Source organism: Xyrauchen texanus, chromosome 41 (assembly GCF_025860055.1).
Source record: "Xyrauchen texanus isolate HMW12.3.18 chromosome 41, RBS_HiC_50CHRs, whole genome shotgun sequence".
NCBI classification, from domain to species: domain Eukaryota; kingdom Metazoa; phylum Chordata; class Actinopteri; order Cypriniformes; family Catostomidae; genus Xyrauchen; species Xyrauchen texanus.
Genome location: NC_068316.1, coordinates 16,748,581 through 16,775,277, shown reverse-complemented (window position 1 = coordinate 16,775,277; position 26,697 = coordinate 16,748,581). Strand labels below are relative to the sequence as shown.

General features: G+C 36.6%; 1 protein-coding gene across 6 annotated transcripts in view; it reads right to left on the bottom strand.

The window, feature by feature from the left end:
- The window catches only part of LOC127634369 (brefeldin A-inhibited guanine nucleotide-exchange protein 1-like), an 82,541-nt gene that overhangs the window by 36,062 nt on the left and 19,782 nt on the right, over positions 1-26,697 (bottom strand). For 4 of the 6 annotated variants that reach the window (XM_052113899.1, XM_052113901.1, XM_052113902.1 and 1 more), the window contains exons 2-7: positions 17,743-17,773; positions 10,270-10,426; positions 10,037-10,183; positions 6,648-6,827; positions 6,461-6,514; positions 2,200-2,452 (exon numbers count right to left, since the gene is read on the bottom strand). In XM_052113899.1, coding sequence (XP_051969859.1) covers positions 2,200-2,452; positions 6,461-6,514; positions 6,648-6,827; positions 10,037-10,183; positions 10,270-10,426; positions 17,743-17,773 — 822 coding nt within the window. The remainder of the gene's footprint in view (positions 1-2,199; positions 2,453-6,460; positions 6,515-6,647; positions 6,828-10,036; positions 10,184-10,269; positions 10,427-17,742; positions 17,774-26,697) is intronic. The other 2 variants (XM_052113903.1, XM_052113905.1) reach the window with 1 other exon arrangement.

The window sequence follows — 26,697 nt, the reverse complement described above, 5'->3', positions numbered from 1 at the left end:
TGGAGAGAGAGTAGCTCAGCTACAGTATTTTCAAAATAATGTTGCTTTTCCAGAAAAGAGCCATTTTTTCCAACAACTAGATCCAGATCCTCACTGTTTGTGCAAGATAAATAATCTTTTGATTGTAAAAAATAAATGATATCATTTGGCATTTGTGCATTTAAAAAGATTATTTAAATAGCATCACTAATTCTGCATCTTCCTGAAAGTAACTATTGTATAGCTCACTACTTTTTCAAAAGAGTATCTTGAGTGTAGGTAAACTATTAATACATTATTTGAGCTAGAGTTTCAAAGTATATTCTAGAGTAATTTTTATAAATTAGTATAATCATTTACATAAACACAGTACCCTAAAGCTGAAATCATGTGTGTGTGTGTGTGTGTGTATGCATGTATTAATGCCACTTTCACATCGTTGTGGAATTACTGTAATTACAAGATGAAAAGTTTCTACTTGGAGCGGTTAAAATGTTCGGACCTTGGAAGTTATTTGTTTCTATGGCAATGCTCATACAGTAGCACCAAATTGGCTTTGTTGTTAATAACAGCAATATTTTTATCAATACAATAATTCACCTCTACGGAGCCCCTTACAGGGCGGGATTATATTTTCTGAAATAGCTTTGTGGGCCTTCACAATAAGTTTTGCATTCCCTCTGAATAAATTTACCATGGTCTTCCAATAGTAACCATATTTTAACCTTTATATTCGTACTAAAACCATAGTAATAATACAGGAAAATTATAACTTAGGTAATACAAATTATACTTTTGAGGTTATTATGGTTAAACAACAAATACCATGGTATTTTAGTAAAACAATAGTAACCACAAGATTTACCACAGTTAATCTATAGTAAAATCATGGTTACTATAGAGTATAGTGTATTAAACTATTACGAGGGAACGAAAACTATTGCGAGGGAACAAAAACTATTGCGAGGGAGCAAAAACTATTACGAAGGAACAAAAACGATTACGAAGGAACAAAAACTATTGCGAGGGCACGTAAAACTATTACGAGGGAACGAAAACTATTACGAAGGAACAAAAACTATTGCGAGGGAACAAAAACTATTGCGAGGGAACAAAAACTATTGCGAGGGCACGTAAAACTATTGCGAGGGCACGTAAAACTATTACGAGGGAACGAAAACTATTACGAAGGAACAAAAACTATTGCGAGGGCACGTAAAACTATTACGAGGGAACTAAAACTATTACGAAGGAACAAAAACTATTGCGAGGGCACGTAAAACTATTACGAGGGAACGAAAACTATTACGAAGGAACCAAAACTATTGCGAGGGAACAAAAACTATTGCGAGGGAACAAAAACTATTACGAAGGAACAAAAACTATTGCGAGGGAACAAAAACTATTACGAGGGAACGAAAACTATTACGAGGGAACGAAAACTATTACGAAGGAACGAAAACTATTGCGAGGGAACAAAAACTATTGCGAGGGCACATAAAACTATTACGAGGGAACGAAAACTATTACGAAGGAACAAAAACTATTGCGAGGGAACAAAAACTATTGCGAGGGAACAAAAACTATTGCGAGGGACCACAAACTATTGCGAGAGACCACAAATTATTGTGAGGGAATGAAAACTATTGCGAAGGCACATAAAACTTATTGCGAGGGACCACAAACTATTGTGAGGGAACAAAAACTATTGGGTAACAATGGCATAATAAAAATGTTATATCAAACAGAAATGTTTTCACTACCTTTAATTGTTGAGGCCGCTGCCAAATTGGTTACATGACGTCATGACTGTCAATTCGGACCTTTCATAAAATTCTGAGTTTAAAACTTTAACTTTAACTATGAGTCATTTAGTAATTCCGTTGAAACCATAAACATTCTTCTTAAAAGCGTTCACCTGAAGAAAAAATATATGATCATTTCTTCACCCTCGTTGTTCCAAACCTATTTAACTTTCATTCCTCCATGAAACACACCTTTTATTATGCAGAATGTAGGGGACAGACAGCCTCAGTCACTTTCACTGTGAGTAAAAAATATGCAATGAAAGAGAATGGTGACTGAGATTAGCAAACTACCTAACATCTCTTGTGTTCCACAAAAGAAAGTCATGCAGGTTTGGAACGACATGTGGGTGAGTAAATAAAGACAGAATTTGTATTTTTGGGTGAACTATCCCTTTACACATATGTGCTTTACTTTGCGCAGCAGCAGTAGCCTGGTCTGCCTCGGTCTGCTCGTTCTCTGCTGGACAGACGTCAGCGCCATTCTCTGTCTCAGGACTTTCGTGGGTAGGGGTGCCCTGCTCGGCCTTGCTGCCGTTGGCCTCTGCAGGCAGGCTTTCGGCTGGTGTATCAGCAGCGTGCCGCTGTTCAGGAGACTCTGGCTCTTGTTGGCTGACAGGAGAATGCTGCCTGTGCCTCTCTTTCTCCATCTGCTTAGCCTCCTGTAGCTGGGGCACACATACACACATGGTCAAGCCACTTTAAACATATATCAGGACATTTACAAGCTTTATATGCGTTCATGTTCCCCTGGGCGCCGGGAGCCCAAAACCAAGTAGAAACATCCATTTCTCTGAACGGGAGGAAAACAATCGTTTTTAGAAATACATGTTATTTTTCAATAGTGTAAAAAAAAGAAAAAAGTAACACAAGACCAGGATCTTGTAGTATCTTACTGTACATATAGACAATGTTTGTGTTTATAGAGACAGATGGTGGTTTGAATACATGCACCTGGAATGACATCTGGTTTATGCAAAAGTGAAACATGCTTGCTCAGGTCAAATAGTGTTTTAAAGTAGGACAAGTCTAAAGCTGTGTATCACTATGGAAGTGTAAGGGACATACAACATACATATTACTTATATTCTTGGTTAATGATAGCCACCTATGTAATTGAGGCTGTTGCCATTCACTGCTTAACATTCTGCTAACGTCTCATTTAGTGTTCCACAGAAGAAAGAATATGTGTAATATGGGTTTGGAATAACAGGATGGTGAGTAAATCATGCCAGAATTTTCATATTTAGGTAAACTATCCCTTTACAGATGCTTATCGGACGGCCAACTGCTGCTGTAACAGCTAGTTAAATGTCCTAAATAAATAAATAGATTATTACTTAATTTTTTAATGGACAACTGAATTTGGATGGAGTTGGCAGCTGATATAACATCCCACCAGCTCATTATATATCTGCTCCTCAGACTGAACATGCCTAGAGTGCATTTATCAAGCAGAATGTCAAGTATACTGCATTCATCAATCAACCAGGAAGCACCTTTAATGCAACAGGCACATTTATAAAGAATGATGGATGATGATGTCTCTTCTCTAGAGCTTTCAGTTGAATGCATGTGTATTCCAGCTATGTTCTGATATGGCCTGGTCTGTTTTGGTTAAACAGAGACTCATCTTCAATATTTAATAGCTGATTAGCTACGGGACTTGTGTCTGGCTGTGTCACAATGTATCAAACTGTGTCCAGACTGCTAAAACTGTATGACAGTGGGTTTTGCATGTGACAAAATTGCACTATGTGAGCCTCACTCTCTAAGAAGTTTACTTTCAGAGTAGCTTTTCCAGTATTATGAAGTTATATAAAAATGCACAGAATACAAAAAGAACTTACAATCACAATGTAAATTGAGACATTAAAGAAATCTCCAATATAATTTTGAATAACAGGGTGTAATTGAAATGGAACGTATCTTATAACCAATTAAAAATGTCTTATGGCTTTTATCATTTTACTTAAAGCATACCTAATATATATATATATATATATATATATATATATATATATATATATATATATATATATAGAAAGAGAGATAGAATAACTTCAGATACATTTTATGTTAGTCATATTATAATGTATTATCCTCTAAATCATAATACGGAGACTTAGATACTTAGAAAGAAACAGTATAAAAAAATAAAAAAATAAATAATAAAAACTTAGTAAAACTTAGTGCTGTCAGACAATTCAAATGCTTAATCTTGATTAAGTCACATAATTTTAAGTAGTTAATTGCGATTAATTGCAGATTTTGAAAATGCTGAAATTTGACATCATATATATTTATTTTACTGCCAAAATGCATTTATTTCCATTTTAGGAAAGAAAAGAAAACATTATGTACCAATATAATGCTTTATTAACAGTCTCCAAAAAAAGCCTTCCACAGTATAAAGTTAGAAATGCACTAACATATCACCAATTCGAGTAACATTAAACATTTCCCAAAGTCTAAGTGGGAGTTTGACTAATTGAATAGGCTGCATATTCAGTGCAATGGGCATTCAATCTCTTAAACTCTCATCCTCCACAATATAATCTGCCATTAGACTGTGGCTATCCGCTTTGATACAGCAATCGTGAAGTTGCGTTCATGATTCGCATCAACGCCATCGTCAAGTGCCACTTTGAACTCCACATGAAAAGCGCTTGCAGAAAAAAAAAACTTCTCTTTCTGTGTTTTGATTATATTTAAGGCTTGTCATGCTTCTGTGGTAATGAAAATGCACCTTACATATCCTGACAAATATTGATTTTTTATCACAAGTCCCATTTGGGCTTGTTTTGTTCATCAAGTAGCACTAAGTAGCCTTTCTCAAAAATGTTATAGTGTTTATGCTGTATTAACGGTAAATGCGTTAAAGAAATTAGAAACATGTAAAAAATAACTTTAATTAATCGCATGTGTAAACGCGTTAATTCTGACAGCTCTAATAAAAAGTAAAAAAATTGACATATTTGAAATATTAACATTTCATTCTAAAACAATGGGATCAATCATGATTATTTTATTCTACTGACAGCAAAAAAATGTAAGCCATAAGAAACAAACAAGCGAGTCGCGAGTACAAGCGGCCGAAATGGGCTTCCTCAGAAGGGTGGCGGGCTTCTCCCTTAGAGATAGGGTGAGGAGCTCAGTCATCCGTGAGGAGCTCGGAGTAGAGCCGCTGCTCCTTTGCGTCAAAAGGAGTCAGTTGAGGTGGTTTGGGCATCTGGTAAGGATGCCCCCTGGCCGTCTCCCTAGGGAGGTGTTTCAGGCACGTCCAGCTGGGAGGAGGCCTCGGGGAAGACCCAGGATTAGGTGGAGAGATTACATCTCCACACTGGCCTGGGAACGCCTCGGGGTCCCCCAGTCAGAGTTGGTTAATGTGGCTCGGGATAGGGAAGTTTGGGGCCCCCTGCTGGAGCAGCTGCCCCGGCGACCCGACTTCGGATAAGCGGTTGAAGATGGATGGAAACAAACATATCTGCATATAGTTTCATTTCTTATGGAAAACATTCGTTTTTGTAAGAAATAAGAGTTGTACTTCAATATTCTCTTTAAAGCTGCTTTGAAAAGAGCTATACAAATATATTTGAATTTGAAAATGTTTCTCTCTGGGTTTTTTGCTCCTATAACATTTTTGCTTTAGGACAATGGCACTTCAAAAGCCAGTTATTTTACTTTGCAAACAGCATGTCTTTAAAAAAATCACGTTTATAATTTTTCAATTACATCTGGGAGGCCTTGGCATCAAAAAGTGTAAAATCCCTGCTATAAGGTATAACTATGAATAAGTAAGTATTACAAATATAATATAATTGTAGTTTCAATTATTTATGAGAAGTTATAGCATTTAATAAGGCATATTATGACACATTACAAATGTATTATAATGTATTATAATGCCCTTACAATGCATTATAAATATGGGCCTCATATTATCAGAAAAGGAGTCCCTGTGCAGACACTTATGCTGCATTTTTATGTCTGTTTGGTAGCAATAAAAAAATAAAAATCATACAATAATTTAATACATTTATAATTATTGTATAATTATTTGACAAAATATTCAAATGTTTAGTTAAATGGGGCTGTTCATCAGTAGGGTTTCAACTTTAAATTATGATATTTAATTATGGTTCAATCATTTTGTAGTGTTGGTGGTATTTAGCTGTTTATTGCAAGTACCCTAATTGACATCCTCATTGTTTTAGTGGCAGATAAATACTGCTCTAATAAACAAATAAATATTATACATAACTCTGATATTGCAACAGCTTAAATACCATTAGATACTTCTAGTTAGTCGCTTGTACATTTACAAAAGGGAAGCTTAAAATTAAGAGAGAAAAATAGCTTCCCCAACATTGCGTGAAATATACTAACTGCACCTTGCTGTCTTCATCCATGCAGCAATCTAAACCACACAGATACACACAAACGCCTAGAGAAAATCATTATAACACATAAATATGGTAAGACAGATGAAAGGAACTCATTTGATGTGGAGGGAATGACAGCAGGCAAAAAACGCAATGAAGCCAAGGCAAGCAGACCAGAGCGAGAAGGAGAGAGAAACAGAGAAACAACAAGAGTGACGGATGAAGCTGATGTACACAAACCAGAGAAACTTCAGATCAAGCAAATTTCAAGGCAGTCCTGTCACTCTTTACCTGACGATCACGCTTTCTGGATGCCAAAGACCAACTGATCTTGTGATTTGTAAGCTATATTTTGAAGGGGGGGGAGGAGGAGGAGGAGGAGGAGGAGGAGGAGGCATCAACCAAAAAGAAAGAAGAGATGTTAGATCAACTTGTAATTTCCCTATATTACCAGAGGAGAGGTGTCAAAGGCACTCACTGCTTGGTTCTCCATGCGGGCGAAAATCACATTGAGCATCTGGGTGAGGGTTGCTTTGGCTGTGGTCTGGTTGATGAGGTTCTTACTGGCCAGATAGATGTTGTAGCATGTTCTTACTGCCTGCAGCACTGTACCTTCATGGATCTCTATGTGCTGAGAGGTCACGGCTGTAAGCAAGGCCTGGCAGGGCCAGGCAAGGACAAATAAACATAAATGTCAATGCAGAGGAAGAGTTATTACTGTTAACAAAAACTAAAATGAAAAAAAAAAAAAACAGATCTGACATAAATGTAATGGAGTGAAACTAAATTAATATAAATTGACATGACTCCATAACTAACTAAAATGATCTTGAATTATATTAGTATATTATACAATTTGAATAATTTACTACCCGACCTCATTAAACATGAAAATGCCACAAGATATAGATAATAGAAGAAGGCCCTGAGAAATACAGCATTGTTAGAAATACTTAAATGATATCAGTTAATGCATTTACACAAAAAATTAAATAAAAATTAAATGTACTGAAAATAAAAAAATATATAAAACTAAATTAAAAAAATCCAAAACAATAATAACTGTGCACAGATGAAATTAAGCTATGACTGTAGGGATAAATCTGAGGAATGTATCCACACAACATGGGGAGCATTATTATTTATTACTTTAGCTGTTGGAACCTTTGTAAAATTCAAAGAGATTAAGCTTGACATGCATGGCTCTATGAATGAGTTCAGTCAGCTTTCAGGAGCACTGGTTCCCTGACACTCCACATTCCAAAATTAGATTTGTATTACAATAGCTTAGTCAAATGTTGGTATGGAAATCTGACAGAACTGGGCACTACAGGTTAGGGCAGTTCTACATAATAGTCAGACAGATGGACTATATATGAACAAAAATCTCTCTCACTCGCCCGCTATTTCTCTCTCGCTCTCTGTACACAGTATATATACACTGTACATACAGTATACAGTGTGAGTAATATATATATATATATATATATATATATATATATATATTTATTTATTAGGGCTGTCGATTTAATGCGTTAATTCAGTGTGATTAATTTTACAAAAAATAACGCGTTAAAAAATTAACAAAATTAATCGCATGCCTGCGGACCATAATAAGGAAGATTCCTGAGTAATGCAAGCTTGCAGTACCACCTGTTTACTCCAGAGGGCAGTAAGTGAAATGTCAGCTGTATGAGCTACGCACAGTTTATACAGTGAAGAAAACACTTCAGTAGGCAGAACAACACAAACATGCGTTACGTTCTTTCATTCAAAACACTCGAAGGAGCGCAAATGAGATCTAAGGGATCTCAAGATGCGTTTAAAGATTGAGTATTAAACTATATTTAACTTGACATAGTGACCTAAGCATTTTATGTTTATGACGCAACACACCCGAGACGTCTGACGCAGGTGTAAATTGACGGGCTCTTAAACAAGCCCTCATAATAAATCTCCAACTGATTGACAAATTCACTTGTGAAATGGATTGCTGTGAACTGTATGCCAATGACTGAGTTATGATCAATAATATGGTAGTAAACAATACATTGTATTCTAAAGCTGTTTTTTGTATTGTCTTATCAATGATTAACTCTTCTGCTACAAGAATGTAAAGCATTTTAATTATCTGAATATTTTTATTTATATATATATATATAATTTTTAATATTTAAAGATAACTATATATTGATATAAATATTTATAATCATTATATATCGAGTTATTGTTATATGAGGGGCTTTCTCAGCAAATAACGATTGCATTTACATTTATGCATTTGGCAGACGCTTTTATCCAAAGCGACTTACAGTGCACTTATTACAGGGACAATCCCCCCGGAGCAACCTGGAGTTAAGAGCCTTGCTAAAGGACAAAATGGTGGTGGCTGTGGAGACCGAACCAGAGACCTTCTGATTACCAGATCAGCGCTTTAGCCCACTACGCCACCACCACTCCATATACGACGTATATGCAATTAATTAATCGGTACACCATGTAATTAATTAGATTAAAATTGTTATCGATTGACACACACACACACACACCTGTGCAAAAGTTTTAGGCACATGTGAAAAATGTTGTATAGTGAGGATGTCTTCAAAAATAATGCCATAAATAGTTTTTATATAACAATTAACATCATACAATGTCCAGTAAACATAAAACAAGCTACATCAATATTTGGTGACCACCTTTGACTTCAAAACAGCACCAATTCTCCTAGGTACACCTGGACACAGTTTTTCTTGTTTGTTGGCAGATAGGATGTTCCAAGCTTCCTGGAGAATTTGCCATTCTATCCATCTATTTCGGTTGTCTCAATTGCTTATGCCTCTTCTTGTAATAGCAGACTGACTCAATATTCTGTGGGGGCAATGCCATCTGTTGCAGGGCTCCCTGTTCTTCTATTCTATTCGCAAAATAAATGTTTGGGAGTCTAAAATGTATATTTCCTATTGAAACAAATTAAGACAAATGTTTTTGTGAAGCATCTTAAGTGCATATATATATATATAAATTGTATAGTTTTATTATTTGCTCTATATAATACTGTCTTTACTTTTTATGTTTTGGTGCACTGTATATCATTGTATATTACTTGTATTCCTCTGGAAATTTCCTTCTGTTTTTCTGTATAAAAATAATGTACGTTTAATGTTTATTTTTGTCATACTACGCATTGGTGTTATTTTTATGTGGATGTTGGGAAGACTAGTGACCACTTTAAGATAATTCAAATAGAGAAGAAATAATTAAAATGTAATAACTAATTAAATAAAAGCACCAATTGTATCTGTAATATTGCATAAAACACAACATTAACAGTTTTAAACATCTTATGATATCCACTTTCATATAACTAACACTGACTTTAAGTAGATTTATTTTTATTTATCAGTTGTAACTCAACTAGCAATGCCATGGGTTCAATTCCAAAGCTATGTACGTTTTGATAGTGTACAGCTTGAATGCGAACTTGAAAGTCACTTTGGATAAAAGTATCTGCCAAATGCATATCTTTTCAAATGAAAATGTAGTATTGCCAAATGCCATTCTTTATTATAAAAGGCTTCACTGACTAAAGAAAACGAATGGCAGACTTCAATATTTCTGAATTCCCCAAAAAGATTTTTCATAATAACGGAACACTTTTTGCAAACAACAAGGGCAGGAGTGAAAAATGACTATATATCTACTTTTAAATGGTGACACTGGCAATCCTGTGCCATCTTTACCCCAATTTCCAAGAGCAAACATTGTTTTCTGGGAAACTTTGAACTTAAAACCAAAACATAAAACTACAGGCTCTTCATTCAATGCTTATGAGCCATTTCAAATACAAGAAACAAAAGAATATTTGACCTTTATAATCTGCAACTGGACGCCTTCATCTGTCTGCGGCCCTTGGAAACAGCCACATATAGTCTCTATGATCCGGTCAATGAGCTTTTTTCCTGGGATGGTGTTGTCAGGGGCGCTTCCCGTCAGGTGACCATATGCTATGAGTTTCTGTAAATGAAGAAACCTGGCACATTAGATAGGGGGAATAAATACTAATTAAGCATTTTGACGTGATCTTGTGGTAACGTGCTGACCTGTAAACAGTCTAGAGAGGTGACGACGATGCGGGGACATTTGGACTGACAGGCCAACTCAAACGGCAGGAAGTACCTATCTGCTTCAATGAAGCTGGTCTTGGATTTGACTGGTGGCAAAGTACTGGAACCTGACTTGTTGTCCCCTGCTGGTGGGCTACAAAACAAAAAGGCATCATCATATTCAAGTTAACATGAGTCAAAATTTTTCCTCTGTCATCAATCAGAATCTGTCATCAACTCATTCCAAATTCATATGATTTTATTTTTTTCTGTGGAAAACAAAATATGTTTAGCTGAATGTTAGGGAATGACAACATCAGTCACCATTCACTTTCATTGCATTTTTTTCATACAATTAAAGTGAAAGGTAACTGAGGCTGACATCCTGCCTAACATCTACTTTAGTGTTCCATGGACAAAAGTCACAGGTGTGGAACAACATGAGGTTGATTAAATTATAATAGAAATATTGTGTATGTTGTTTTGAATAACCAAACATATTGTCTTTGCAATAATTTTTGTTATTATTTGCTGAATAGCTTTTTTCACAGTAAAATGGGTTAACATTAGGGTTTTAACTGGATTATCTTTAGTAAAATGCAATCAAGCTCTAATGCAGAGACAAAATTATTTCAATTCTGAGAAAGTGTCAAGTTATTTTAAACTTGCACACACTGTAGTGGATTTGACCTAGACTCCAAACTCTCACTTTATATCAAGCCAGTGCAACATCTACAGAAGAACAGCATCAACAGAGCTGGAGAGGCGCCAGGTCAAGCTGACTGCTGGAGCATTAAGATTTCCTTCAACAAGATGAGCTGATGAGTGCAGAGGGACACAGGGAGCAGGCAGCAGAAGAGGAGGGGGGAGGTAAACCGAATGAAGTTGAGTGGAGAGAGAGAAACTGTGATGAAGAGTAAAAGTGAGCACTAAGGGAAAGGATGAAACTGAAACATCGTCTGCATTGCGATTTGCAAAAAACCCAAGTTTGTAGTATGCAAGATTAGGATTAGTGGATACCAGATCACAGTATGTTGAATGTATGTTGGGAAACCTGTTGTCATTATTGTTTTTTTCCAATGGACCCTTTCAGATTTCTGATTTTGGCACATGGAAGTAACGTATAGTGGGTTAAACTTATATAGAGGTACATGCAGTGCTATCACTATTATGACATTTGGCTGATGATTAATTTTTATACAAAATATAATACATTGTTATAAATTCATTTTTAACTTGAGGAAAGGAAAGGAGCGATGATCCTAAGAATTTTTGTAGTAATCAACATTATGCCACAAATGCTGACGATTGAGATTAATGTATTTTAATTTATATTGAAAATATTTCACAGGTGTACAATGACATGAACAATTGTATTCTATATATTAAAATATTTCCAAATACTTAAAATACCTCTCTTTTTGTCCAACTTTACATTTACACTATTGTTTTTGGAACCCAGCCAACCTGAATATTATACATCAGAATCAGAATCAGCTTTATTGCCAAGTATGCTTACACATACAAGGAATTTGTCTTGGTGACAGGAGCTTCCAGTGTACAACAATACAAAAAACAATACAAAAACAGCAGCAAGACATAGATAATAAAAAATAAAAAAAGAATAATAAAAATAAATAATTATACATATACGTACATACACTCAGACACACACCTTCATACATACCCACATACACACACGTAGTAAAAATCTATTACAAATCCGTTATATAAAGAATAAAAATATAGTACATTATGTACAGTGCAATGTATGTAATGGCAGAAGTGCATTTTGCATTCTAAGTAGGACTATTAGATCAAATAATCAGTGAGATTATTATGCAATTATCGTGACAGGCAAAGGTACATGGGAGACTAGAGCAAATATTATTTTTGCATTCCCATTTACTCCAATGGCAAACAAAAAAAAAAATCTAAATAAAATTATGTTTCCATGACTTTCCAAAAGAGCAAAAACTGTTAGCAGTGGAAATGGCCATCAGAAGAGAGAAAGATTACAAATGAACTGCCTCAGCAGCTGCTTTTAAAAACAATCGCCATTTCAACAATAGTTTTTTTTATTTATTATTATTTAAAATAGTTTAATTTTGATTTACACTGCTAAATAATTTAGAAACTAGTTAAATCGCAGCGTGTGAAAAGGGGTCCATTCAGTTTGGTAGTGCAGAAATGACTCACTGCAGCTTTAACGCAATTAAATTAGCTCAATTATAATATTTACATGGAAACGCAAACAGTTCATGACAAAAAGGTCTGTAATACCAAGACTCAATGTTATGATGTTCAGTAGTATATTGTCCCAACAGTGCCAATATTCAAAAGCAAGTACTTTCAATAGCATAATACGTACTAAGTGTGTATGCAAATGCAGCCATGCAGTGTTGAAGCTATAAGGTCCCAGTTAGCCTGATCGTCACAGGCTGAGTCAGCTTGAGCCAGCTACCGCGTTAAACCTCTTCCTATTGGCTCAACTCGGCTTACTTCTCCTCCCTCTCCCCTCTCCACTTCTACTTAATCTGTCTGTAGAGGGATTAGCCAACTCATATTTTCAATTGGCATAAATTGATCTGTAGCCAGGCTACAAGGGAATAGACTAGAGCCCCTCCGGGTCCAGAGATTACCTCACACAACTCTCATTTAGCTTGAACTCTCTCTTTTTCTGCCTCTACTCTTACCACAAAAACAAAAACCTTCTGGAGGATTCGTATTTCCATAGAGGTAAAACAACTCAGTATTAAGGCAGAATACAAAGAGCTATGCATCATCTAGTTCTGCTTTTCAAAGGAATGTTCTGGGTTTCAATATAAGTTGAGATCGTTTACCACAGAAAATAATTTAGGATCATACCTTTATTTGTAAAAACAAGCAAAAATTACGTTTAAAGTAATGCACTTACAATGAGGCAAGGCATTCTGGCCGGTTACAAAGTAGAAAACTGAAGCTTATATTTTTTTAAGAGCTTATAATGTTTATAATATGTATTTGTATTGTCCATTAAGCTGTGGGACTACTGTTCTAGACAAAACTTCAGAACATAATTCCTGTGGGTGGGACTCCATGTACACAATACTGTACAGAATACGTTGCGGAGTCATGTCCATTTCAGGTATTTACGTGTGTATTAGGGCTTGGTATTGAAACAGATTTCCTGATTAGTTTCAGATTAACAAGCTCTTGATTCGATTCGGATTTCGATTCGATATCAATTCATATGGGTATATTTCAGTTATAGTGTCACTTTTGCTTCAATACTAAATAAATTCTCTCCCAGCTAATGCTGTGAAATTATACAGTGGTCCTTCTAACTAGGTACAATATGAAAATATTAATTATTTTTGATTAGATTTACATTATTTTTGGTTACATTTTAGCCTTATAAAATGGAAAAATCTATGTATTTAAACAATAAATATGATATAATATTGCATACATTATATTTAGTTAATTTTTATTGTTTAATTGCATAATTTAAACTAGTGCTGCACGATTAATCATATCGCAATTGCAAATGTGTGTGTATATATATATATATATATATATATATATATATATATATATATATATATATATATATATATATATATATATATATATACATATACACTCACCTAAAGGATTATTAGGAACATCATACTAATACTGTGTTTGACCCCTTTCAGCCTTCAGAACTGCCTTAATTCTACGTGGCATTGATTCAACAAGGTGCTGCAAGCATTCTTTAGAAATGTTGGCCCATATTGATAGGATAGTATCTTGCAGTTGATGGAGATTTGTGGGATGCACATCCAGGGCACGAAGCTCCTGTTCCACCACATCCCAAAGATGCTCTATTGGGTTGAGATCTGGTGACTGTGGGGGCCATTTTAGTACAGTGAACTCATTGTCATGTTCAAGAAACCAATTTGAAATGATTCAAGCTTTGTGACATGGTGCATTATCCTGCTGGAAGTAGCCATCAGAGGATGGGTACATGGTGGCCATAAAGGGATGGACATGGTCAGAAACAATGCTCAGGTAGGCCGTGGCATTTAAACGATGCCCAATTGGCACTAAGGGGCCTAAAGTGTGCCAGGAAAACATCCCCCACACCATTACACCACCACCATCAGCCTGCACAGTGGTAACAAGGCATGATGTATCCATGTTCTCATTCTGTTTATGCCAAATTCTGACTCTACCATCTGAATGTCTCAACAGAAATCGAGACTCATCAGACCAGGCAACATTTTTCCAGTCTTCAACTGTCCAATTTTGGTGAGCTCTTGCAAATTGTAGCCTCTTTTTCCTATTTGTAGTGGAGATGAGTGGTACCCGGTGGGGTCTTCTGCTGTTGTAGCCCATCTGCCTCAAGGTTGTGCGTGTTGTGGCTTCACAAATGCCACAACACGCATACCTCGGTTGTAACGAGTGGTTATTTCAGGCAAAGTTGCTCTTCTATCAGCTTGAATCAGTCGGCCCATTCTCTGACCTCTAGCATCAACAAGGCATTTTCGCCCACAGGACTGCCGCATACTGGATGTTTTTCCCTTTTCACACCATTCTTTGTAAACCCTAGAAATGGTTGTAAATGGTAAATGGTCTGCACTTATATAGCGCTTTTTTCTAACCTCAGAGGTTACCAAAGCGCTTTACACTGTGTCCCAATCACCCATTCACACACACATTCATACACCAATGGCGGCAGAGCTGCCATGCAAGGCGCTAACCTACCATTGGGAGCAACTTGGGGTTCAGTGTCTTGCCCAAGGACACTTCGGCATGTGGAGTCGTGTGGGCCGGGATTCGAACCACCTGCGATTAGCAGCCAACCCGCTCTACCACCTGAGCCACAGCCGCCCCAACGTGAAATTGTCAGACCGGCCCGTCTGGCACCAACAACCACGCCACGCTCAAAATTGCTTAAATCACCTTTCTTTCCCATTCTGACATTCAGTTTGGAGTTCAGGAGATTGTCTTGACCAGGACCACACCCCTAAATGCATTGAAGCAACTGCCATGTGATTGGTTGATTAGATAATTGCATTAATGAAAAATTGAACAGGTGTTCCTAATAATCCTTTAGGTGAGTGTATATATATATACACACACACACACACACACACACACACATACACACACACACACACACACACAACAACACACACAAAACAACAACAACAGTTTTATTGGTTTGATTGAGTGAACCACACTTTTATATCCAGATATATTTGTTGTTGTTGCTAGTTTGTATGTTTGAGTTGCAAGTTGACTCATGACACGATTTGTTTAATATACCGCAATCGCATATCGCAATATTAACCTCAATAATCGCAATATGACTTTTTCCCCCAAATCGTGCAACCCTAATTTAAACTATTTAAAGGTTTTTACATTGGTTTGTTGAACATGTGCCTAAAAACTGGTACTGTCTCTTTAAAGAAATATGGCATTTCTGTAAAAAGAGTCTTTAAATTGGGGTATTTTAATGAGTCTTGAATGGCTTTATCTCATCTGTGCCATGCCTGATTGGAAATAAATGTTCCTTCTTGGTTGTTTTTGATCAACAGGTATTAGAAAGTTTATTAATATGGACATTATTCAGTGACAAATTGGTTGCATGGATCTTGTCTTTGGATACACAGAACAACTTCTACTCTCAACAAGCAGTGAAAGGATCTTGCTGCTGAATACTCCACAACTATACTACACAATTCGATCTCTGGTGATTGAAATCTAAAAATGTACCAGCCAGTAACCAAATATATAATTTTTTTGTTAAATTTGGTTAAAATAAAAAAAATAAAAAAAATATAAAAACTTAAAAGGACTGTAGATTATCAACTACACGACCCTTCATTCCTGACTGAGACCATGTGTACACCTGGTATTAAGATAAGTTTAGAGTGATCTGATCACTGATGTACAAACGAGATATCACCGTTACTTCTGGTCATCTCTTTTTGACCACTTGTGTTTGGATTTTGAGGAGAGAGTCTCTGATTTCATGAGGACATACATCAATCATTACGTCTGTGTTTTACTAAATGATAATAAAGCATAAATAATTAAAAAACGAGAAAGTAATACGATAATAATAAAAACAGTGAGTATAGCAGGATGTGGGTGAAGTTTTATTTTATAATTTATAAAACATTAAAGGTGCTGTAAGCGATTTCAGCCATTCTACTTCCACAAGACTGAGCCGTTGGATAAGCAACACCCCCTCTTTCCAAAACAGTGAACTTCAAAGATACAAAAATATGCGTTATTGTGAGCAGAAACGGTTGTTAAAAACAACAGCTGCAAAATAGCGCCCTCAACTGACAACTGTTATGAACAACATGGAATAAAAAATGCATTATGCCTCAATAACTCACTGCAACTACAATACTATGAAAACACGCAAAATGATTGACAGGTGAAAAGCGTCAGTGTCCGCAAACCGCGGACACATTTTTGTTTGCTTTTTACGGAGTCTAGTGCTGTTACACACTTATTTCATTAATAGCTTTCAGGGAGTAGGAACATGTTTTGCAAACCTTTCCATGAAAAACTAAAATCACTTACAGCACCATTAAACAACATCTCGCGCCCATGCGTATTTGTGCTAATTTGCCAAGGAACAAATTATTTAAAAAGCTGAAAATAATAAAAGATAGTGGGTAGGGAGATGTGGATGATTTTGTATTTTATTTTCTAATTATTTTTGTCTCCTGAAATCCAAATCTTGCTCTTCTCTTTCAACAAGCATGAAAGAACGTCTCGCACCCATATTTGCAAAAGGAAACATAATAAAAAAAAAAGCTGATAGAAATAAAAGGTAGGGAGATGTGGGTGAAGTTTCATTTTATTTTGTAATAAATCGATGATATTGAGTCATGTAGTGTACAATAGGCTTTATTCTTTCTAAAAATCTGACTGAGAATCGCATTGTATCGCATTGTAAAAACGGCATTGTCCAGAAGAAAACTGATTTTGTCAAGGTGAGAGAACAAGAGTCAACAAACAAAGAGAAAAACCGAAGGCAAGGACAGACTCAAAGCGAGACAGTTGGAAGGAAACAGGTGAGCTGTGAATTAATGGATGCAAAGGAGGAATGGATGCTGCCCCAGGGAGTCATCTAAAGGTAAAGAGATAAGGGCAACCAGGCAGGGGCTTAGAATGGGCTAGCCTGGTCCTGCAGAGAGAGCCATGAGCACAGTTCATTTCATTCCAGGGTCCTAGTCACACAGCAAGGTCTCCAAGCACATTAACAACACAAAGCATAGGAGGTGTTTTTATTGCCCGTGAACACAAACACAAAATCACAAAAAGGGCAAGATAGAAGCCAAAACACAATGGGGTCGTGTGTGGTTATTCTCTGGAAAATGTCAACACTGCATTACAAGCATTGAACCAGACAAAAATAAAGAGGAATTTTAAATGTTTGATATCTCAACACCTGGGGTGTGCCATGTGGAATCGACTTACCTTAATTTCTCGGATTCCTCCTTGATTTCCTCTGAAAAGAAAAGGGAAAACAGAATCATAGAACTGTGGTAAACAGAGAATATAAATCACATATTGGGGACTAACAAGGTTGAATTGAAGGCAGCTATAAATACAGACTGAATCAGACAGACGTCTTGTTTACAGTCAACTGCCAAGAGAACACAAGCATTAGAATATCAAGAGGAGCTTTTAAGATGCGATGTATCCAAATCTCAAGGCACATTGCATTTTCCGAAAAATACCACCAAAAACAACCTGAAAGAACATCAGGTCTTTATGAAATTAAGAAAATGTGAAGTGGTTGCAGCCACGATGCTTGGGTGTTCTGGTGGGTGGTTGTAAATATGTTGTAGGTTGTTGCTATGTGGTTGCTAGGGTGTTGTGAGTGGTTACTAGGGTGTTCTGAACCCGTTTTACCATCCAATAGGCAAAAATGGTAAAAACAACTTATCTTCAACAAGAGGTATCAATTGTGTCTTTATCAAAAACAGAAAGAGTTACACACCAAAGTTCAATACTTGGTGTTAGGAATTTGTTCAAATACCTGACTTTAAGTATGAGCAATAGTAAACAGCCTCAGCAAACACTACTAATAAAATAAAATGTTGTGAGATGGAGAAATCCAGTCGCATTCCTCAGAGGTGGGTTCAAACACTCTAAAAGACAACTCTATAATTTGTGTCTACCAGAACATCATTTTGAGAGTTGTTTTTACTGCTAATGCTGAAGAATCTGAAACTAAGCAATGATCTTTCTCACAACTTGCACAGAAATCAGTCATTAACTGCATAAAAAATGGAAAGATGATGTTCAAACAAGAGCCTCTGAGCCGGTGATGCTCGCTGCAAATTTTTGAAAGCTACATAAATTACAAAAATAGTTTAACACCTGGACTCATTACCACACAACCACTTTGCTTTGACACATGTTAGTTGTGCTGTTACTCACAGGTCATGATCTCTGACTACTTCAATCTGTGCTGGTGTCTTGAAAGTGGTTTGTATTGAATATGTTTATTCAGAGCAAGAGCTCTGGTCACACTGAACAGCTGCAGTCATGAATGAATAAGTGTTAGGCATGGCAACAATGTAATACTGAAGAAAGATCACTCTCTTTCCTCCTCTCTGCAGTGAACAATGACAAGTATAGCAGCACAATGGCATCTACATGCCCTGCCGACAGACAGCCTGATCTCTACCACACAAAACTGCCTCTGAGCATGCACAAAGTGAGGAGAGAATATTGAGGTTGAGCTTACACCAAGATAATTTTTCACCATTTTGCATGTTTTTAAAAAAAATATGAATAATCACTATTCATTTTATTCAGGTGGATTGACTAAAAAACATTCCAATAAATTACCATATTTTAAAATATTAACAGAAAATTCAAAGTGCTTTCCGATATCTACTTTAGAAGCATTCACACAGGAAAGCATGCTAATAAGGTAAATAAAGCATGCTAATAAGGTAAATAAACCATCCCATGAAAATAGACAGGGAGAGAGACATGAGTGATACAACCCAGTTCGTCAAATTGTCAGATAATGATTATTTGTTGCGTGACAACTTTTGCTTGTGCACAATAGAGATGGAAACTGATCCGGTAGATTCACTCCCTCCCATACGTGTATCATATTGTAAAGTGGTTGCAGATATTTTTTGTTTAAAAAGAGACAAAACCGTGTAGGACATAGATAACAGCTTTATGCAGATAGAGTCTGGTCTGCGGTTCATGGCCGAGCACAACCCATATAAAACAATTCTTAATGTAAGCCAGACTGACTTTGATCGCAAGCATGCTGCCTAGATTTCAGATTGGTTTGATCAAAGTAAAGTGGGTGTAGCCATTGGTTTCAATGCAGCGAAGGATGCAGTTTTAGTGGCTGTCCCTGGCAAAACATGGAAACCATAGCAACACAAATTCCCAGAGAGCCACAACATGTATTGTGTTACATTTACCTGACATTTCAATACCAAAAACACCCTTGGTCTAAATTTATCTTTTCAATTTATTGCGTTAAGTCCATTCAGTGTGCATATTTCTCTAAACCTCAGAGAAAGCAATGAAGTGACCTTGAGAAGGCTCAGGGCTTGAGCAAACAAATCAAGGAAAACAAAGCACAGCCTCCGCATTACAGCTAAAACGTCATAGAAGACATTTTAGTGGATAGGATCTCATTTCGAGGTTCTGACAAAATGCAGGTTTTGTAGCAATTGTCCAAACTCTGTTTATACATGTTATTTATCTTAGATATACATATGTTAATTTTCTGCATCACTATGACAAGACATCATACAACTGTATAGAAATCAACACTACCTCATAGTATTTTCATTTAGACTGCAGTATATTTACTGTATGCTCTACACATGCATCTTTGCATGGATAATAGGGCTGGGTAAAGATATCGATTCTCCGATGCATCGCAATCTTTGTTTGAATGATTTGATATCAATTCTTAAATCCCAAGATCGATCTTTCAATCTGTGGCAACCCTCTATTATGCAAGTAAATCACTTGCATATGCAACCAAATCTCACACTACGCCATTAAAAATGTCTATGATTAGTCACTGGCTAGAACATTTTCACATTTCACTCACCAGTGATTGAGTAGTAAAGTGGAGAATAAGTTATTAGCTCAGAGGTCTTTTCACTGCATGTTGAGAGTAAGTTTGGTTAAACTCGTTTTGTGTGTCCAAAGACGAGATCCACGGATCCATGTCATTGAATAATACCCTTTTTTTACAGTCGCATGTTGATTAAAAACAACAACATTTAATTCCAAACACACGCTGATGACATAAACAAACCATGTACGTCTTTTTCCATTATATGTGCTTACTGGCTGATGCCGGTAGTTTTAAAGAGACAGTGGGTTATTGATTAAGCACGTGTTCTACATATCAATGTAAATACTTGTAAATAGTTCAAGTTACTCAAGTAAACAATAAAAATGTAACAAAAATATGCATGTAACATAATATATTACATTTCAAGACATTAATTGATGGAATAGACTGAATTTGAAAATGTTTCAAAAGTTAAATGTGACCAATTTGATGAAAAACTGATGATAAAATGTAATTTGTGAAATTAGTATTTTCTAATTGTACCTAGAAGGGTTTCCTAGAAGTTTCCTTTATAATTAAGAGCATTACCTGAGAGAGAATGTATTTTATATGTAAGCAAAAACGACTACAAGGAGGTTACTCCATGTGACTACCCTCCCTAGCAACCGGGCCAATTTAGTTGCTTAAGAAACCTGGCTGGAGTCACTCAGCACACCCTGGATTCGAACTCGCGACTCCAGGGGTGGTAGTCAGCGTCAATACTCGCTGAGCTACCCAGGCCCCCATATGACACTTTTTATCCAAAAGCTTCTCTCCAAAAAGTGCAGCGTTATCTTCCCTGGAACAACTTGTTGAAATATCTTGTTCAAGGGCACAGTGTTGACTGGACTAGAAATTCTACGTGCTTGCAACATTTCCTGCCCCTTAATCATTGGGCAACAATCATTCTATAAATCTCATAAACTTAAGGCAGAGTAGAACACAACACAATCTTACTGTGCACAACACTGGTACAAGTCTAACAGTTGGCACAATTATGCTGTTGAAATGTTGCCAGCGCCCACACTTTCTGAGCAGACAGTTGGGACAACGTATTATGACACCGCATAAATAAGATTCTTTCAGTTATCATCAGCTTCAAAGGACTGATATGAAATCTTATGGTTGCACACAGCGCTCCACATCTCCAACACAAGGTGTGATAAATAAATAAACCTTCTGCTAACTCCATTGTGTGCATAAATTAAATGCAGCAGTGGGAATCTTGATTATCTCAATTCAGTTACAGTCTAAATAGTATGAAATAGTGTATTAAGGCCTGTTATAAATAAAAGACAAAATGCATGTGTGTGTGGTGAACGAGAGGCATGGATTTAGTGGTCCACTCGGAATCCGCAATGACCCACATAAGGAGGCGTTTCTTGTGTCCTCTCTCTGCTTTAACAGGGCCTCCAGGCCTTCTGTGAATCTCTGGACTGGGACACGCATTCCATATAGCCATGGGAAAATAAATAGACTCAAGCAGACCTACTATATTCAGTTGTCAATGAAAGGGAGTGTGTGATGAGATTTTGCTAGATGTTATAAGCACTCAATCTGTGATATTAGCCTGTGAATAGGCTATATGGAGCTCTGTCTAACCTGTAAATACACTTCCTGTCCTAGACTTCTAAACTACTTAGACAAACTAAAGTAGTAGACTAACTACTTCAAGACTGAACTTGACAACATTAACAAGAAAATGTGAGCAGTGCTCCCCCCTTGAAAAATGTGCTGCCACAATGCTACAGCCTTAGAAATAAAGAGCTTTACTCAGCTCCAAAAAAAAAATTCCCAAAAAGGTTCTATTTACAAAGATGTACCAAAAAAAAAGAACCTTTTTTGAACAAAAGGGTTCTTTAGGCTGACAATTGCTTAATGTATGTATGTATGTATGTATGCATGCATGTATGTATGTGTATGTATAATTTACACTACATTACTTCTGCATTTCATACTGCAGAAAAATAAAACTCTTACAATTTACTTCTTCAGCTTTAGATTTAATTAGAAAAGCATACATTACAGTTCTCTATAAGAGGACAGGTTTATCTCGGTATCAATATACAGTCTATGGTACAGTCTATTCTTAACTTATAATTCAACAACAGATGCATAACACTGTTTATCATAAACACAAAACATCTTGAGTATGAAGTGATGTGTTTTTTTGGTCCTAGCTACATATCGCTAAGGCTAATTTAAGTCGCACACTCACAGATGCGCAACTTGCGTGAGTGATCAAAAGCGCAATCATCCTATTTCAAATATCAACCGTCACGGTTGAGATCCTGAGAGGACGATATTACCCTGGTAAGAGAGAGACATACATTTATTTGTTGATTAATTTTGTTATTTTTATATATTTTGACTTAAATCTTTGTCATTTATAACTTACACGTTTAGCACAAAGAAGAAAAGTTCGCCCAAGCCTGCAATACTCAACTTTAATCCCTAAAATCTCTTTAGTAATCCTGATGAAAGTTTATCTTACAATTGACTTTTCTTTCCACCTAGAAAACATGGGGGAAATCGAAACAAGTTTCCAGGAGCTCATCATAGCCAAACATTGAATTAAGAACACTGCACTGATCAAAGAGAAAGTAATATGTCTAATGTCAAAGAAAGGAAGTGGTGGAAATGTTGCAATTTTTCTACTTGTGAATTTGGTGTTTGTAGTTTTATTGTAATCTACCTAAATATAATACGTATGTATTAATTGAACATGGGTTTTTAGCACCTAACTCAAAACACTTCTGAAGTTCTGGCCATCAGCATCATTAGAGATATGAGAAGTGAAATTCAAAAGGGGACATTTGACTTCAAAACAATGACATAAACAATACAAAAAAAAGGTATATCTTTTCCCATTATTTCTCTCTCTTTTTTAAATGCATCAATGTTTTTATGATACTAAAAATGAGTGTAGCATTACTTATTTCTTCATACAGATAAAACATAAAACTCCTTTTGATCATGTAAGTTTTAAGATGTAATTTAGAACCAAAACAATTTCATTGTTTTTCATTACTCTGCATACTGACAGCACACCTATTTCATGTTTCTCTTACATACAGGGATCAGCACATCCATCCTCATCCTGATCTTTCATATGATGTAAAGACCCATCAGTGGAGAGTTGGCATCAAACTGATGACATGGACATGGCTGAAGTGAAGTTTTGCTTAATTTGTTGTATCCAAATGACGTCACTCAATGTGTGTCCTTATAACAGTGCTGTAGAAACACCCCCCTTTTTTCTTTTTCTTTTAAGAGTGTAGGGTGTAGTGTGTTTGCTAGGGTGTTTTGTGTGGTTGCTTACTAGCCCAAATAAAAAAAGGCCCAAAGTCCCTTTGATATATTTTGGTCCCCAGATATGTCTAGCGTCACAAAGCAACCAACAACTGAAAACAAAATGAAAATAAATCACAGCACGACAAAAGTAAGACACAACTCTATAGGTATCATTCATCTCTGTAACACAATTGTACCGATTTATTTGCCAAAGTTTGGTCTTCATGAAATCCGTAACCGAAAGAATGAGCCATAGTTATAGTGATGGTCACCTTAGCAACCACTTAGCAACCACACTCACACCTTTCAACATGATCACACGAGAACTCGGCAAGTTGTTTCATAGAGTTTCAGTACCCTATTCAGCCACATTATGCCGACTCCTATCAGACATTTTTGCATCGGCTCCAGCGCGTTTGCCTTACCTTATGGCACGACTGGAGGTGCGTTGCATCAACAGAGAGGTTGCATTTTTCCCTATAACATTAAATTTTTACAACACTTATGGTTAGGTTTGGGGGTTGGGGGGGTCTCTCTATTACAGCCTGTACAGCTGAAAACAACTTTTTGCACCCTTCTGTAGACATCACACCCATAAAATGAAGCTCACACGTGCCCATAAGCTCAACAACACTAACAGCTTTCACTACAGGGGCAGTGTTTTGAATTTCGGTAAGCACAGACCGATTTAAGCTAAAGAAAATGATTCCAATTTCACTGTGAGATCAGTCTGCTCCTTTTCCCACACAAAGTCAACACCTCTACACACACGAACAGTTCCACCTTTTGAAAGCTGACATGTTTGGTCAATGCAAGTTCCATTGAGTGCGTGTTCCGAGCTGTAGCAGAAATCAATCTCTTCCTGATTTCCATGCGTGTTCTTCCTGTTCACTTGGGACTCAACACAGGAAAGCTGGCTCTGCTCCATTAGCACCATTAGCTAAATCACAGAAATCACCTTCTTATCATGGTCACACTCTGGTCTAAAACCAAAATCTTGAAAATCTGATTTACCCCAATTCTCCTTGGTGAGCTGAAAATGAATCTTTCACACGTTCCGTACAAAAACCTTCCTACATGAAACAGTCACAAGTGCTCAAATCCAGTGTGAATGATTTATTAGGCCCATGTTGTAGTGCTGGTGGATCAGAGATAATTGTGCACTGTGGAAAAGGGCTGGCAGTTCTGCGAGATGAACTAAAAGTAAACATTTTCATGTTATGACACCACGATCATCTAAACTGCACAGAGCTGCGATTTATTCCAAAGGAATGACATCGGCACAATTCATGTAAAGCAACACTGAACCCAAACAAATTATGCAGCAGAGCTGATCGGCCCATTTAGAATGACCATGTGTTCACTATGGGTGATCTTACTGAGTGATTGTACAGTCGTTACACATTTATAACCTCCTGAGAGAAAAACATCTGTAGCAACAACATACCATGAACACAAATAGCAAATAGCATGACAGGTGCAGGTGTATTGAGACATGTTGGGGATGTATTGTGTATACACAATACACAAGAATTGGGGATGCTTTGTTTTGTACTTTTTGCTCTGTAAGCCAGCATTTGACATGCTATCGGTACCAAAAAAAGTTGTTTCTTATTAAAAAAATTTTTACAACATCTGATGTAATTGTTGACTTTAAGGTCAATGAACAAATGGGTCAAAGTAAAATGTCAACAGGGCAGATGTAGAAAGTACAGAATATACTTATATTTTATAATATTAGCAATGCACCTTAATACAGTGATAATTCAATTATTATTGTGACGGTTATTATACCATGAAAATCTCATACTGTTACACCACTACAAGGAAAGTATGGAAATGTATTTAGTCTACTTGTGCAATGCCTTTAAGTGTCGGAGCATGTGTGCTAACATCTAGGCCAGGGGCCTGACATGTAGGAGTAACTTCGAACATCTTTGCAGTAACTAAAACAGAAACTGAAGGACAGATTACTTGGCCAGAAATTGTGGACTGGCATGGGATTTCACAAACTGCAAACAAAATCGTAGCCGTCATAGATAATCCATGTTACACCTGAGTAGGGCTGAAATGATTAGTCGCTAGAAACGTCGAAACATTTTTGTTGTCGAATAGTCGTTTGATCTCATTAACGTAACATGAGATCCCATTAAACTGTAATGATGACGCGTGAGAGCAGCACTGCAGTTCATACCTGACTGAGGAGAGGAAGAATTACACAGATCACAGTCCAGATGCACTCTAAACTTTCCAAACAGTTTCAGGTGTTGTAGATTCCAAAGTATGAGGGAATTATAATGCAAAAATACAAAATAAGAAAATACAGAAGCACTCTCGTTGTGGAATAAAGAGATCTTTAAAGGAAACACCCCAGCGTTACATCTTAAATGCAGTTATATTTACTAAGTTCAAATAATACAGAAGCAGATCGTGTAAATAAAAACAAACTCAGAAACTGGCATTTCTCTGTGCGGTCAGCGCCTATTCTGTTAGTTGCGCGATTGTCCTGATCTAAGGGGGAGAGGTCGAAACTGCACCAGGCTGAGGCACACTCTGTTGCAGGGACGCTCATCGCCCTCACATGCGCTTGCTGGATTATAATGTGATGGCTCGTGATTTAATGAATCATAATATATGTCACTGTGCATTTCTTATCATGAAGAAAATTGGCAATACGCAGCTTTACGTGCTGTTTTTGTGAGTTAAAGATGGATTGACGTGAACAGAAAGGTGAGAGAGGGCTGTCTTCGACCCATTATACACTGCAACAAAATAAGATTTGTTTTGGTTTGTTTTCCAATATAAATATCTACAAATCCTTTAAAACAACATACATTTTCTTTAGCAGCTATACTGCAGAAGAAGACATTTTTGAGAATGTTGAATATAATATAAAAAATACAAATATTTTAAAATATCTAAAAATCCATAAAAAAATATTTATTCACCTGAGAAGCAGCATATAAATATTGTGACGAGGAGGAGGGTGTGGCCGGGCCGTGATGATGCACGCACGCCTGGTGCCG